The sequence below is a fragment of the Corvus brachyrhynchos genome, unplaced genomic scaffold, assembly GCF_000691975.1.
Source record: "Corvus brachyrhynchos isolate BGI_N302 unplaced genomic scaffold, ASM69197v1 scaffold94, whole genome shotgun sequence".
Taxonomy (NCBI): domain Eukaryota; kingdom Metazoa; phylum Chordata; class Aves; order Passeriformes; family Corvidae; genus Corvus; species Corvus brachyrhynchos.
In genome coordinates, this window is record NW_008238330.1 from 8061523 (window position 1) to 8077818 (window position 16296).

General features: G+C 39.6%; 1 protein-coding gene across 1 annotated transcript in view; it reads right to left on the reverse strand.

The window, feature by feature from the left end:
* Positions 1–269: 269 nt before the first annotated feature.
* LOC108446803 (BMP-binding endothelial regulator protein-like) overlaps positions 270–16296 on the reverse strand; it is a 38716-nt gene continuing 22689 nt past the window's right edge. The window contains exons 3-6 of the mRNA XM_017734462.1: positions 14788–14887; positions 3135–3217; positions 1560–1650; positions 270–406 (exon numbers count right to left, since the gene is read on the reverse strand). Coding sequence (XP_017589951.1) covers positions 285–406; positions 1560–1650; positions 3135–3217; positions 14788–14887 — 396 coding nt within the window. The 3' untranslated portion in view covers positions 270–284. The remainder of the gene's footprint in view (positions 407–1559; positions 1651–3134; positions 3218–14787; positions 14888–16296) is intronic.

Consider the following 16296-nt stretch of genomic DNA (forward strand, 5'->3'; position numbering starts at 1 on the left):
GGAAGCATCTAATAAATGCTGATCAATAGACGAAGGCCAAAAAGATTTCTGTCTCCTCCTGCATGATCCTATCACAAAAAATGCACCACTTATTCAACACCTGCTCCACCTGCATACAGTGTAAGGTCACAAAAAAGATTATATATTCAAAATGTGAGTGATACAGTGTATTAATGCCACAAATTCTTCAACAGAGACCTGAATTCCAAGAGAAGAATGCATAATAGTGTTGAATTACTTATATTTTTGCTTTGTTATGGCAATAAAAATGTGCCTTTTGAAGTTCATACAGGGAGATACAATGCCAAAAGGCAAATACTTACAATACAAGAGCACTTAGTACATTTATTTCCTTCAGGCTTAAATTCTTCTCCTTCATTGTAAAGTCTCCCTTCAAATACACAACCTGGAAAACAGCATTTGAATAAGTTTAGCTCAAGATAGAATGCTGCCTTTTCTCTCTAACACACCCCACTGTACAACAATATGAAAAGTAAATTGTACCATCCTCTCTGATACAGAATCATGGAATTGTTTCAGTTGGAAAAGACCTCCAAGATATCAAGTCCAACCTTTGAGTGATTACCATCTAAACAAGTAGACCATTGCACTAAGTGCCACATGTAGTCATTTCTTGAACCACTTCAGGGATACTGACTTCAACACCCTGGGCAGTCCATTACAAGGTTTAACAACCTTTTCATGCTGAAATTCCTCCTGTTGTCCTCAGAGGAGGCCAAACCTCCCCTTGAGCAGCTGGCAACTGTTCTCTTGTCCTGTGACTGGTTGCCTGGGAGAAGAAACCAATCCCCACCTTGCTACAACCTCCTTTCAGGTAGTTGTAGAGAGAGGATCACTTTAGAAGAAAACAAATCACTTCATAATCCTTAACAAATCCTTGAGAAACCCTAAATATCTTTTTTTGCAGGGGAAAGAAAACATCCTTCTACAAAAAATGAAGTCAAGGCTATGCTAAGTCTCCCATTAGGAGTGTCTTTAAAACACTTTTTTAGTCTATTTTTAATAATTCATTCTTACTCCCTGAGTTTATATTAGATATTAATAGATATTATAACTAATCAAAATATCATAAATCCATTATATCACAGCTGGAGCAGTGCTTACCTACAAAATCTCTGATGAAATCAAATTAACCTAAGAAACCTGGTAATTTGCCACTCTGCTTCACAAAGGCAACCCATTCTCACTCCCCTTCAAAAAGCGAATCTCTTTTTTTTACAATTACTCTTATCCTTCCCCTCTTAACAAAATCATAGTCATCAGTCATGCAAACCCACCTTGCAGACCCTCTGAAAAATGACATAAACACACCTATGGATATTGGCATAGGATATTGCCTATGCATCCCCTGGTCTGCATGTACTCTACTAAAACATTAAACGTATCTTGTGTGACTTTGTGCATTGTGAGTCACCAGCCCACATTTTCATAACTTGTTAAGTATAACAGAGAAGTTAAAGGCAGCCTCCCAGGTGATGATGGGTATCAGTAGAAATACACTGGATTTGTAGAACAGCATCTTAACCATGAAATCTCACCTGGACACACAGGACAACACATTCCCCTGAGTTTGGAAGGGTTTTTGCAATGAACAACACACTGTACTTCTGACTCTACTATCACTCCTTCCTGAAAAAGAAGCAGATCAAACACATGCATTGTTAGCATTGTGGTTGCTTTAACATGCAAAGATTCACAATTACTGACAGTAGAATTAAAGCCCAGCACATGCTGCAAAGCACTGGGTTTCAAAACTTCTTTTCTTTCCGTACCGCTGCCTGGTATCAGGATTCAGATTAATCCACAGTCAAAAGATCCACTTGTCTGGAGTCTCCCTGACTCCAGACATGGGATTTGCCTTAAAATGCATCAGGTAAAAAACCAAGCATCCTCTTAGGAAAAGGAATCCTGCTTTATCAGGAATCCTTTACCTCAGTAATCTGCCATGCAGCTCTGGTGAAAACAGGCCAGACACAGGGCATTCTCCTCCCTCTCCTATTGGAGGAAAATAGACTTAGAAAGCAGATAAAAGCATCTTGTTCTGCAGAGGGGAGACGCTTATCTTTGATATTTTGCCTGATAAGTATTAGTAAATTAACATTTCCTGTACTTATTCAAGAAGTCAAGAGTCCTCCTGAACAAACTCGTGTGTGAGGCTCTATGCTTTTTTTCTCCTTGCAGCTGTTTGAGGCAAGGCAAAATTGTTTTTAAATTTGTGGATCTAGGGTAAACAGGATCACCCAGTTTTGCATTTAGACACTGAAACAGGCAATAAAGAACTGATAATTTCACGCAGTGTATCTAAATTCATGTAGTGAGTTTCTTTTCATTAAGTGCAAGGATACAGAATACTGCTCCAGCTTCAGTCTTCTCAGTGTACTTTTTCTCAAAAATGAGTTGGTTTCACAGAGCAGAAGTATTACAGAAAAAGAGAAAAAAAACTCTTAAAACTTTCTTCTCTTAGTAGAAGCTCTTCATACTCACTAATCTCCTCTTCCCAACTGCCATTCTGAGTAGCTGCCTGAGTGCTACTATTAAAACCAGATCAAATTGTCAGCAAAAATGGCAGACCTATTTATATACATAAGCTAAAATCGCCTACATAATTACTTGGTTTGAGCCTGACAAGCGACAATCTTGAAAATGTTATGGTTGCAGATAGCCAAGCTACCAAAAATACCACTGTGTTAACAGTGCAGGAGCCCAGAAAAAAGATTTGGCTGTAGGGTTTTCTTAAAGAAAGGTAAAACCTATGGACACATACACACAGAAGTGTCCAATTACTAAAATAATTTGTATCTCACAAAAGGCTTAGAATGCTGAAGAAAAGAGGACTTACTTCAATGTCAAGACAGCAGGAAATGGCATGGCTGTGTACCTCTCCTTCAGCAAAGTTTGGGTATCGGGGTACTCAAGTCACTTAAAACCTGTACTTTGGAATGTTTGGTTATAGCTGGCTGCATCTGAGTGAATTTAAATTACTTTAAATGCAAAGTCCATATTGTGCTTTGGGCATAAAATATTTCAGGTTATTTGGATTGGATAAATGAAGGCTCGGGATTTCCTGGGAAAAGCTTACAACTCAATTAGCACGATTTTTATGACATCCTTACCTGGCACTGGTATGTAACACAGGGATTGCTGGGGAGGTGCCATTTCATGGAGCTGTTGTATGTATTTCCTCCAAAACTGCAATCTAGAGGACGAGAGAGAAGCACATCAGTTCAGCTGAACATAATGTTGTGGGATGCTGCTGATGAGGATCACAAGGCAGCATCCAAAATGCAACCCACCCTCTCCCCTGGGTTAACAGAAGAGGTAGAGCTGAGAGCTGGGATGAACAAGGAGGATAGTGTCCTGAGAGGACTGTCAGCACTGCCCTGGACACCTGCTGCTGATGCACAACTGCCCAAACTCCTCACTAACTCTGAGTGGTCAAGACAAACCAAAATCAGTGATAGCTCACTTAAAAATGGATGTCAGTGCTTATTCCGCAGCCTATTCAGGAACTACTCAGTTACTCAAGCCCTGGAATGGGGAGAGGGAGGAGAGAGGGTAAAAGAAGAGCTGGAAGCATTCATCATCTAGCTTGGCCATGCTATCTTCGTCCATTAACCAAAGCCCTCGGGAGAGCTCTTCAGCAAGCACAGCTCAGCATGGATGAGTTGACACTGGCAGAGCTACCTCTCCCTTTATGCCTTTTCACGTTCATGACAGGAGGGATCACCATCCACATAAACTAAAAGCCATCAAGTTCCTTTGTGTGTGTGGTGAATCTCCATGGGGAGACATTTTGGACTCTCATAGAGTTTGGCTTTATTAGTCTTTGTGTGCTGCATGACAACTTTGTTAACAGAAAACAGGTTTGTTTGCCTGTGCACTGGATCAACCCACATTTATTTTGTGCAAAATGAATTTTCATAGAGCCATCTGGAAAAAAGCAAACACCAAAACAAACATTAATTTTCACTTTTTTGATTAGATGTTCCTACTAGTTTCCCTTCCTTTTTGGTTTTGTCTTTTGCCATTTTTTGGTATTTGCAAAAAAAGAAAACCAAAAAAGAAAATAATAAAATAGTCCCCTGAGAAGCAAAACCAGAAAATACTCATAAAGTAGAAATATAATATTTGTCTTAATAGAGTTAGTTTATTAATGCAAAATTATTTCAACTAAAAAATAATTCTTTGGAGACCTGGAGTGGTTCTGAGAAAAATTTTGGAAATAACACATACCCTATTTTCTGTGGGAAAAATGCCCATTTTCCATTTATTGCTTTTAGGTTTTTTTCCTAGTATATTTTATTCAAAATTAGCTTGATCAAAGAGCCCATGAAACCAACAGGAGTCTTGCTAAAGACTTTGAAACACAGACATGTACCTAGAGCTAGAGAATTGCAAAACTATAATCAGTCAAACAATGCCCACGGCACCATTGTCTTTCCACACCCTACCTCAGCAACTACTCTAAGTCTGTCTCTGCTGTGTAGGGTGCACTGTCCTGCTTTGGGATACGTTTTATGTCCTTCTGAAAATAAAGGCAATTTATCAGCCCTACACCAGTAAATCTTTAAGCCCACAGTAAAAGAAAACTCAAGAGTCACAGCTCTGAAATGCAGAGGAACTTAAAATCTCCATAAAATCATTGTGAATTCAACACAAAATTTAAAGGACTCATGATATATAAAGATCATTTGTAAATGTGTTAACTGCCTCTATTTAAGTTCTTCAACAACAGAAGACTTGTACTTCAGGATTTGCAGTAATCAGAAATTATTTTTCCAGGCTAAATACAGAGCAACATGGGAGAAACTTGTAGATGCTGTGGCTATTTCACTTACCAAAGCAGAAACAGATATATTTTGAAAAGAAATCATCAGTAGTCTCAGAGTTGGCTGTGATAATTTCATCTTTGACAAACATTGAAAGGTATAAAATATGTATCTGAATCTCATATTTTTAAGTAGCAAAGTCCCTATGAAATTATTTTGAATAATAAAGAAATGTTCAGATTCTCAGTGCATTAAATACAATTCTCTGTGACCTCTCATACATGCAGGACAACATGTCAAGAGAGGAGGGTGAAGCCCAATACTCCTCTGATGCATTTTGAAGTTCCATTCTGAAAAACACTGAGTTAATCTTGCAGCACAGTCCCACCTACTGCTCACTGAAAACCCTGATGAATGCAGAGCCTATGTAATGTGTTTAACATCCTCAAGTTGCTGAAGCCCAGGTCATACTGGTCCCAATCCGAGAAACAGTTTACAAGTGTGCAAGATACTGAACATGGAATGAGCTGCGTTGTTAAATATCTGTGTGTATGTTTTAACAGAATCAAGAATCAAGGGCTAGGTTGGAAAATAGCAACTGCAAAATACCTTGCATATCTGCTCAGCAATTATGTTCTTTAATGTAAAATGTTTCCTCTATAAGAAAGCTAATGACCCTGGGCTAATCTGCATGTACAGATGTGCATATTAAACTGAAATTTTCAGCTCAAGGATTAGCCTGGTCAACAAAGCATGAAGGTGGTGCACTCACACAGCCAGCACTTCTCTTGCTTGAAGTGCACATCCAAGCTATGCTACAAAATCCTCTTCCCTGCAGCACCCGCCATTGTCCCTGTGGAAAGCAGCAATGGGATGGCACACCAGAAGCAACCATGGTAAGGAGAGTCTGCAGGCACCAAAAGGGAAATTTAAAAATAGGTACCAGAATGGAAAAGACTGCAGAAGCATTGGAGGTACTAAGACTGCTCTTGAGCTTTGGCATGGGCCAGCAGGTTGAGTGAGGGAGACAGAGCAGCACCAGTCCAACACCAATGGTAGGAGCTGGATTTCAGCAGATGCTTAGCAGAAGGTGCAGCATGAAGGAAGGGGAGAGTTAGCCAGTAAAACAAGCAGGCTTGGGGAGAGATGGGGGAAGGCTGAATGTCAAGCAAAACTGAAAAGGGTAAGAAAGGAGTGTTTTACAATCTCTGGGTGATGCTTTAACCTGTCTCTGACCAGAGGTGTGCCCTGACACTCTGCCCTTTGGACGCCCCAGAGCTGCACCCACTACTCACTTTTCAAAAGGAAAAAGGAACAAAGCCCCACATACCACCTAGTTTTTCTGAACCTTCCTTTCAACGTACAAATCTCTCAGCTGACACCTGCAAACATATAGCCGGACTTTCCTAGTCCCCCTACTCATAGTATGGAAATTTCTGAGCCTCACCTAAATTCATCTGAGTGTAACCTGCCTCATTCTGTGTGCCAACTCAGTCAAGCCATTCTGGCTCATCCATGGTTAAAAGTCCACCATATTTGGCCTGGAAAGTAGAAGTCACTGAATATTTTGTGTTCAAAGGCATCAGCAAAGACCCTGATGTCAATTTCCACAGCAGAGTATGATACTTGAAGTTCCTAGAAGCCATTTTAAAGCTTTTTTTTCTTCCCAAAAGCCCTTGGGAAATATTAGTACATCAACTTACTTTTTCCATCCACCATCTGAAAGGAAGAGCAGGAGAAAATAATAAATCAAGATCATAGCTTAGGACTATCACTTAAATGCTATCTACTTACTTCTGCCTGAATACCTACTTAAAAGAAAACTTTAAAAGGGCTACAGAGGAAGTTTTCAAGAAGGGACCCCAAAAAGCTGAGAACACCCTGAGGAGCATGTGAAAGATTTGACATTAACAAGTAAATTTGATCCTGACTCACATACCCCATAACGAAAACCTTTAGGATTCCACATATGGAAGGAAGTTAAATATTAGTGGTCTACATCAATTTTAAAAATGCTAAAGTGATTCATATCAGTCAAGGAGTGTGTCCTAATTTTTCAGTCTTTCCTGCTCCTTTCTTTAAAAATAGCTGGTGTTTTACTAACGTAAAATATTAACTTTCAGTTAGTTGTAGGTTTTGTTGCCATTACGTCCTTCAACCCAAATAGTTCAGATAAGTCCTGGATAAACATGCAAGCCTAAAGTTGCTTATCTGAATCTAACCAAACCACTGAATACTTTGAAGTTGGTCAATTGTTGCATATGCAGTAGAAACTAATGCTAATTACCTTCTAGTCACCTCTTAAATGCAAAATGATCCTCCAGATTGAGTCCTTCTGGCACAAAAAAAAAAAAAAAAAAAAACCAAAAAAAAAAAAACCCCTAAATAATTCTTAATATACTTATTTAGCTACTTTGTTTCAATGTTGTGCATGCCATACTTGGCACCTTTGTTTCAATTATAATAAACCAACTCTTGGCCAATTTAATTTGAAAGAACAATTTCATTCTAAAACAAGCACCCTTGCAGAGAACTGGACTGGAATAACAAAAGAGGCAAATTATAGCAAATTTTGCTATTGGCATGTGGACAAGTTGATGATCAGGAAGCCATTTGTCTTTCCAAATCCTACAACTTTGATAAATGACCCTTTTTTCTTCTTCCCCAGATACCCAACCATATAATAGTACCATGAAGATAGGGAAATTGACTCTAAGAGACAGTTTAGTAGTGCTAAAGCTCAGCCAGTGTCCTCAGGAGTTCATTAAAAAACAACCCTTTATTACTCAATTTGACATTGCCTAATTAGATTCCAGAAGAAACTTGTGCTTATTTTAGTCTAATGAGAATTTTATAGACAAGTCATTTCCTTATTCTCCCAAGAGAAAGAGACAGATTGGTGCACAATAGACTGGCTCCTCATCCCTCATTTCTTCAGCATCTTTCTTCTCCTATTAAGTCTCTTTTTTTGCTTTCCCTCCACTTTCTATTTAAAAAATGTAACCTCTCTACTGGCATGGAAAATAAACATTAGGAAAAAGAAAACAGTCAGAAGACATGTTTTATTTAGTGTTTGATAAATTAATCCTCAGGGAGGTATCCAGGCATGCTAACACTAAATACCAATTCTAGCCAAAAAAAAAAGAAAAAAGCCAACCCCAAAACCCTAAACAACAAAAAAACCCCACGAATAACTTGCACATTCTGCAGTATTCCCCTGGCATGAAATCAGATAGCCAAAATAAAAGAACTGTGAATCACACATATACCTATTATGAAATATATTTTCACATGTCTTAGTGATGGTAGAGCCATTGACAGCTACCAGAAAATTAAACTTCCTGTTGAATAACCCTGGTCTTCATTTGTCAACACAGAAGCATGAAAACGTATACAAAACCTCCCATGCTTATCAAGTCTAGCTCTAAACAGTGAAAATCCAACTCTTTCCTCTGTAACCAAGTACAAGCAAACCTATTTGCAGCTGAGCCATGGCAATTACAATACCCAAGGGATGCACAGGGGCCATATAAAGGCCGCCCAACAGAGCAGAGTGAAGAAGTCATGGGGCTGAGCTGTGCTAGGACCGCACAGTTCACACATGTAGGATGTGAGGCAGCCCATATTCACTGAGCAAATAGCAGCAGAAACGAAGACTTCAACTCTTCCCAGGGCTCTTTTTGCCCCTTGCACACAACTGGAACTGAATTTTACCTTCCCAAATGTCTTGTGTTCCACATATAGGGTGGAAAAAAAGTTGTCCTGCAGGGTTCCTAGGCACCTTGCCATCCAAAATGGCATAGTTAGAGCTGCCATTGAATCTTGAGCTGATACTTGATGTGCTCACCAAGCCTGGCAGCTGGAGAATTGTCACCTCTCATGGGCATGAGGGCTGTCATGAATGATGTTGCTCAGTGACACAATTACTTGCTCTTGTACCCACTTTTCTCACAACAGCAAAATCATCCATGATCTGTACAGCTTACACCTTCAAAATTAAACAGTAAAAAAATTCTTATTCCAGTACTACACGTCCTAAGGTGTTTATCATTTTGTTCCAGAGAAGCATTACATGTAAAATTATCAATGTGAAGATCTGGATAACTGATATTTGACTGAAAAAGTGTTTATGACAACATGACAAGACTGTTCATTAAATGTTTCTTACATAAATGGAAAATGATATTCACCAAGGTAATACGAGCATCTGAAATTTGAGACACTACTGAACTCAGCAGCATACATCAGACATTCAAGAGATGTCAAATGTATGTGCTAAGACCTTTGTAAGAAGAGTCAGCTCAAAGTAAGGATGGAGAGATAGAGATCTTTTCTTAGGCACAACCAGAAGTAATCAAAACTGTCACTGTGATGATACTGAATGGTACTGTCCCTACTGGCTATTTGTCACTGCTTCAAAACCTCTGCCTTTTCTTGAAATACAAAGCTAAAATCTGAATGAATACTGAGATGAACCTGTACTTCCAGCCTCAAGAAACAGACCTTCGGATTCAGAGCTGGAACACTCTACCAAGAGACTCAGAAGCAGTGAGAAGGGCCAGTAGAAAAGTTTAGGCTTGATTGTGTCCTCAAACCATGTCTTTCCATAACCAGCCCATGACAGAAGCCAGGACTAGATTATTCAGGTGAAGGTGAAAGAGATTTCTGTAGGAAAATACATATATTACCTTCACATCCCATCCCCCTCCATCCATGTATTATCCTTTGTCTCAGACAGCTTGCCTTAGAGCATGCAAGGGTGGGCTGCAGTGCTCCACTGGGGCCCCACAAAAAGGTCCCCCCAGTCAGCCTTGCAACAGGACACCAAAGTGGTGTCAGGCACTTCATGCACCTCATACTAGGGGAGTCCAAAGGCAAACAAAGTGCCAGAGGTACATATGGATCCTGCAGAGTGTTAGTAGAGCAGCCAGAACACTGATAATCTCATAACCTCCCTCTAACTTCCTCTGCAAGCCCTAATAGTTGAAATTGGCTGCAATCCTCAACCAAAGTATTTGATATACTTTCCATGAAATGCACAATTAACTATGATATCTTTGGATATTCAATATTCAGTAGACTGTTGTTGCCTGGGCTGGGATTCCATTTTCTGACAGATTCCATATCAATGGAGCACAGCACAAGAATTTCTAGGATCAATAATTAATTACAAAAAGAAAACCAAAAAACCAACCACAACAAAAAAACCTCAGTAATTCTCAAAAGTTAACAAGGACAGAAAATGCAAAAGTGCACACGGGAAGTGAAAGAAAATTCTGAACAAGTTTTCTTTGTTGAAAAACAAATTCCCACGAACTTTGTCTTTGCACATCCATAGAAGATTCAGATTCTTAGGATAAGACAGTAGAATATGGTGCACAATTTTAGAAATAAAAACTTTATGCAGTCCTGAGCCAGTAATACCACTTCAGAGTGCAAATAACTTATTATTCGATGTGTAGAGAGCTCTATATCTAAGTGACAGGTCTCCATCCAACTAAATAAGATAATGCTGCCAAATCTATTTCTATAATCTCAGTGACCTCATAGGTTTTCATTAAATATATTAAAAAAAACCCCAAGAAATGAAAAGTGGCCTATTTATCCTATGCAAAAGTAATGAGAGGGCTTAATTTTTTAGTATTTTCAAAATGAATAGCATGCTAGAGGTAAATGGTATATTTTATAAACTATAGTAAATATCTGTGAAAAGAATAATGTTTAAAGGTCCCTCCCAACCCAAACTATTCTATGATTATATCTGAAAACTCTTCCTATTAGACTGAGTCACCTGCATTCTCCTTGCAGTAGGGAGCCATAAGCATGGACCCACATTTCTCTGTTTCAGACTTTTCACAAAAACACAGCCAAAGTGAGCTTTGCCCCACCGACTTAACAATCGACATCCTATGGGCCTAAAGTCAAGAACAGTGTTAAAACACATGGCTAGTCTGGAGGATTTAAACCTTAAATCTTAATTTAAATCTTAGCCATCATTGCAGTCTACAACTTCCTCACAAGGGGAAGTGGAGGGGTAGGGAGGGCAGGCACAGATCTCTTCTCTGTGGTGACCAGTGACAGGACCCGAGGGAATGAAGCTGTGTCAGGGGAGGTTTAGGTTGGATATTAGGAAAAGATTCTTCACCCAGAGGGTGGTTGGGCACTGGAACAGCTCCCCATGGAAGTGGTAACAGCACAAAGCCTGACAGAGTTCAAGCAGCACATGGACAATATTCTCAGGCACATTCTTATCCTGTGCAGGGCCTGGAGTCAGAATTTGATGATCCTTGTGGGATCCTTCTAGCTCAGGATATTCTGTGATTCTGTGACAAAGTAAAGCCAAATCTCTTAATATGCTACTTTCCACCAGTGAATTTTCTGATTGCAAAAGTTGTACTAGCTGCTCTTCCTTTCTTTTTCTGTTTATTAAGAAATATGAAAAAAAGAAGTGCTAGAAATTATCTAAGTAGCATACAAATACCTGAACGGAAGCAAGGGATTTATGCTCAGCACACAACCATTTTCAGGAAAAGTTCTCTACCAGCAATTCAGTTTCTCCTGTATGCAAAGCTCTAAATAGGAGAGTTCAGCTGTGTGCACTGCTGCAGATATAATCATAGAATAGTTTGGGTTGGAAGGGACCTTTAAAGGTCATCTAGTCCAACTCCCCTGCAATGAACAAGGAATGACCTTGTGCTCCTCATGATAGAATAAAATGCACTAGCAGAGATGTCACAAATGACTCATGAGTTGTGGTTTCCTTCCTACACAAGCCCGTTCTGGAACATGCCCTTTGGTCCTAATGTTATCCTCCTGATGCTGCACTCAGATGACAGCAGCCATTCATTCATTCACTCACTCATTCATACATTTCTTCACAAGGTAGGAAGACGTGAAGCTATCAAAGAGAGCTGGCAAGAGCCTGTAAGGCCTGATTAAGCTCTCCCAGGCTTTGGGAACAAAGCCAAGAAAAAAGCCATCAAGTTCTGATGTCTTTCCTTGGTAACATTTTGTTCACGTTTAGATGAAATGCAGCTAGTAAAAAGAAAAAAAAAAAAAAAAAAACCAAAATCCCTGTTTCCCTTTTCCTGCTTGCATTCCCCATGGGCATTCTGGCAGCTTGACAAAGTAGTAACTGAGAACAAGTGCTGCAGGGCCAAGTCCCGGCTGCAGCTGAGCTTCGTGTGGGGAGTGCTGGGGAGCTGCTGGGACACCAAAGGGAGTAGCTGAAGTGCTACTCTGCCAGGCTGGTATTTGCAGCTTTGATTCCCCAGTTACTCCCCATGGGACACTCATTTTAGATGTTACACAGAACAGAGCAGGAGCTTCAGCAGGTGCTCAGAGCGGTGGGAGAGCAAGCAGCCTCCCCCGGAACAACCTGGTGACAGTGTGTGGTGTCAAGACTGTGGGAGTTAAATGGGTGCATATTTTGCATTACCTTCAAGAAAGCGCAGAAAAACCTACTCAGAAATTTCACATATACTTTGAAAACTCAGTCCTTGAGAGCTTTTTTTGTTTAAATGGAGAGACTTAATGTTCTTCTTGCATTTTAAGCACATAGGAACTGCCATCTTAAATCAGACTAAGAATCCTTCTAGTCAATAGTCTTCTGTCTGATAGCAGCTACTAAGCGACACCTCAGGAAGCGTGAAAAATACACAGCAAGGTCCATAGCTCTACTTTAGCCTCCAGAAGGGCAGGAAGAAGCAGCCTGTCTGATTCAGAGGGAAAACAGGGCATTTTGGTTTGTACTTTGCTCCTTTCCTAACAAACTCAGCATTCAATTTTTCCTTTAGAGAACTGCTGAGGGTAGAGTTGATCACGCCACAGAAGTATCTTTTATAACACTCGGAAACGATTGACATTCAGTTATTGTCAACTCAGAGCCCAGTATTGTATTTGTAAAGTTAGGACTGTTTTGTCCTGTGTTCACTCATTTATTCCCATCCACCTTAACTTCCTTTGCTGCTTTGTCATCAGTTGTTCAGTGCCTTGAGCACCTTCTGCAGCTCCTCACAGGCCATCCTCTTGCTTTACTGTGCTACAGAGATCAGGTCACGAGCAGCAAACCTCCTGTCCCTTTTCACCCCTTTTCTAGATAATTTCTGAGCACTTTAACAAGTTGAGATCTTTGCAAGGATATGTTCGCAACATTTTTTTACTACGAAAGCAATCATACATTTGTTATTTATTTGCTGATGAGAAGAATACCTCTACAAACTCAGGGCTGCTTAGTTTCTTCAGCAGTTTCCTTGTGAGGGATCTTGTTGGATGCCTATTAGTGGGATCTCTCTGTCCATCGATACATTGAAAGGACCGTAGCTAATTCATCCCTCTTCTATCTCAAGTATCCATGTGCCTCCTGATTCTATTTTTGAATAGAGATGTCAAGCATACCAATCTGCAGATGCCAGGCTCAAGCCTATCAATAATGTTCTGTAGGTACCCACCCCAATTCAGGATAAACAGAAAATCTTAAAAAGGAGTCTGAATTAAAATATTGCTTGTATCCTCAGCTTTGAAACATTCATTTTTTTAATTATGCATGCATGCAGGCACATATGCATATGCATGTATATAGAATTTTCAGACTGTTGAGCAAATACACATCCCATTATGAAAATGAAAACTCAAACTCCATCCTTATCCAACTGACACTTAGCAACCTCTTCCTACAAAGCTGACAGTAAACACAATTTGACAAAAGAAGTAAATTACATGTAATTTGTGTAAAATCTGTAATTTCAAATTCTTATTGTTTCAGTAATGCTTTAATTTTTTTCCAGTTCATTTCCTCCTCTTTTAAGCGTCATGTTTCCAGACAAATCCTCAAACTGGGGCTTGCCAAAACTATTCCAAAGCTGCAGCACAGAAGCAAATCATAAGCACAGCATCTAATACACCCCTGCAACCTTCCAGGAAAAATACTCATCCATCATGTCTCTTCCATCTGAATTTCAGAGTAATCTGTTTTCCTGCATTTCCTCTGGGAAGGCAAGAAATGCTTTTATTTCCCAACCATTTATCCTGTCCTATCTCCCTCTCAATACCACACAATCACCAGTGGAGAATTAAAAAGACAGAGGAGAAATAAAGTAAAGCTGTCTGAATCTGACATTCTCCACCTCATTGATTGTGTCAGCAGTCACTCAGCAAAATCAGTGGTTTAGCACATATTACTTACTGCATCAATATAAAAAAAAAGGACTACTTTTCAACTTCATCTATTTGCATATTTTTCATGCTGTTAAACATAGCAGATACATGCCATGCATGCTTACACATCTTGCATATTTTTCATGCTGTTACATAGCATGATACATGTTACATAGCAGATACATGCCATGCATGCTTACACATTTTTTTTTAAATTCGATAATTATATTGTTTTAAACATCTTGGAATATACAATATTGGTCAATAAATAAATGTATAATGTTCAGACTGTTGCTTATTTGGCTTTCATAAAAATGTCCACAATACTATTGCTTGAATCAGGACATGTTTAATAAACTGAATCAAATTTGCTTGGTTTGTTTCCAGTATGAGGAGAAATGGGAATAGCCATGGATAATTACCCTGCTCTTTACTACTCTAAAGTATTATTCCTATTCTGTCTAACCACATAAAAAGTTAAAGAGATTCTTACTTACTGACCAGTGACTACTAGCAGATTGATGTTGACCTAAAATACTTCTGATAAAGTTAGAATGGGGGTAACTCTTTAAAAACTGACAACATGGCAATGAAGAATAAAGATGTATTTCTAAAGGATCGTTGCTGTGCAAGAACTAATAATTGCAGGACAAATATGTGAATTTATGTATTTCCCTCAGTGTTGTAACCGTATATATTTCAGTTATGGTTACTGCCCTCTTCTTGCCTCTGGTGACAGCCAAGTCCCAGCTGAGAAGCTACGAATTTTGTCCTATCTTTGGCAACCTAAATGTGCACTGGTAACATTTTAAAAAGAGGGAAAACAGGAAGGGAACAGCACCTTTGCAACGCTCACAGCAGGCTCCTCTCTGCTTAATGACGAGAGCACAGTCCTTGGAGAGCACTGGACACTTCTCCCTTTTGCACGTCACTTCCTTATTCTGGAAAAAAAAAATTAAAAGACAAAAGGTATTGCAAGCAAACCAAACCCAAGGCTACCATTTCTTGCAATTCAGAAGATAAAATGTGGGGCCAGCAGTCTGCTCTTTTGCTTCAGGAGAGGTCCTTGTGATTCAATACATCCTTTTTCCCTTGAAGGAACACAGTAGAAAACAGTCTTTGAATAATCCAGAAGCCCAAGTAAATGGTGTTTAAACCCCACTTAGACAGTAATTCATGACTGCTACCCAGTCTCGTACAGAAAATGTGCTGCACCGAAGAAATCCATGTTAATTAAATGAACAACTACCTACATGATGTGCTTGTTAAAATATCCTCGGGGTCTTGAGGAGCTGCCCCATGAACTGCACAGCTCAGGAATCACTTCTCATGGTGACAGAAGGACAAACGGCAGAGAAAGAGGTGGTAACCTCAGAGAAGACAAAATTCTGCCACTGCAGAAAATCAATTTTGCCTACAGGTTCTCTAAAAGAGGCTACTATGTACTACACCAAACAAGATGATTAGTCTAATTCATCTTTCACCCCAAAATGCTGAGAATCAATGAAACACCATGAGCAGACAGAATCACTGTACCTTATAGGGTGATCTTGCTATGGCAAAAAGGCAGTGATTTCCCAAGGTCATGGAGCACATTAAGGAATGTCAATAGAGGATGTGCGACAGCAGGCAGCAAAAATATTCCATTTATTGCCTACCTTATCCCAGTGGTGTCAACCCTTCTGGTTATCCCTGCCATTAAAGAGGTGCAGAAAACAAATACTTTGGGTGTTTCTTTTAGTAAAATTTTGCTACTTCAAATTCCTTACTTAAAGTATCCCTCTGAAGTCAGCTCCACCTATAATTAGTAGCTCAGTTCATTAGGTGACACAGGTGGCCGTCTAGTACATGCTAGTACCCACCTCACCCAATCTTATGACTTAATTAGAGACCAAAAAATCAAAGGGTTAGAAAAATGTAAATCATAAAACTAAAGAAAAAGAAGCTGTGCTTTCCAGTCTTTTTATTTCACTCCCTGTGGCCTTATTCAAGGTGCCTGTGAAGAATAACATGCAGCTTTTATTACACGCCAGCCTTTTGTCTAAAATCAGAGGTTTATTTACTTCAAAGTCTCTGCCTGATCTGATGGGAGCTATAAAGGCACTTCAGTCTTATCAGTATAAATGAGGACTCACTCTCACCAAGACAGTGTGAAATCAGCAAATGAGAATCAGGCCCTAAAGTGCAGCTGCAGCAACACATACAATTACTGTAAAAACCCAGGTCACTGCTACATGCTGGCTGCTCTGCATCACTCCAGCACTGCAGAGCAACCATAAATGCAATTTAACCAGCAGGTTAAGCCAAATTTATGGCAGGGGCGTAGGTCTTGGACGGGCCCAAGACACCA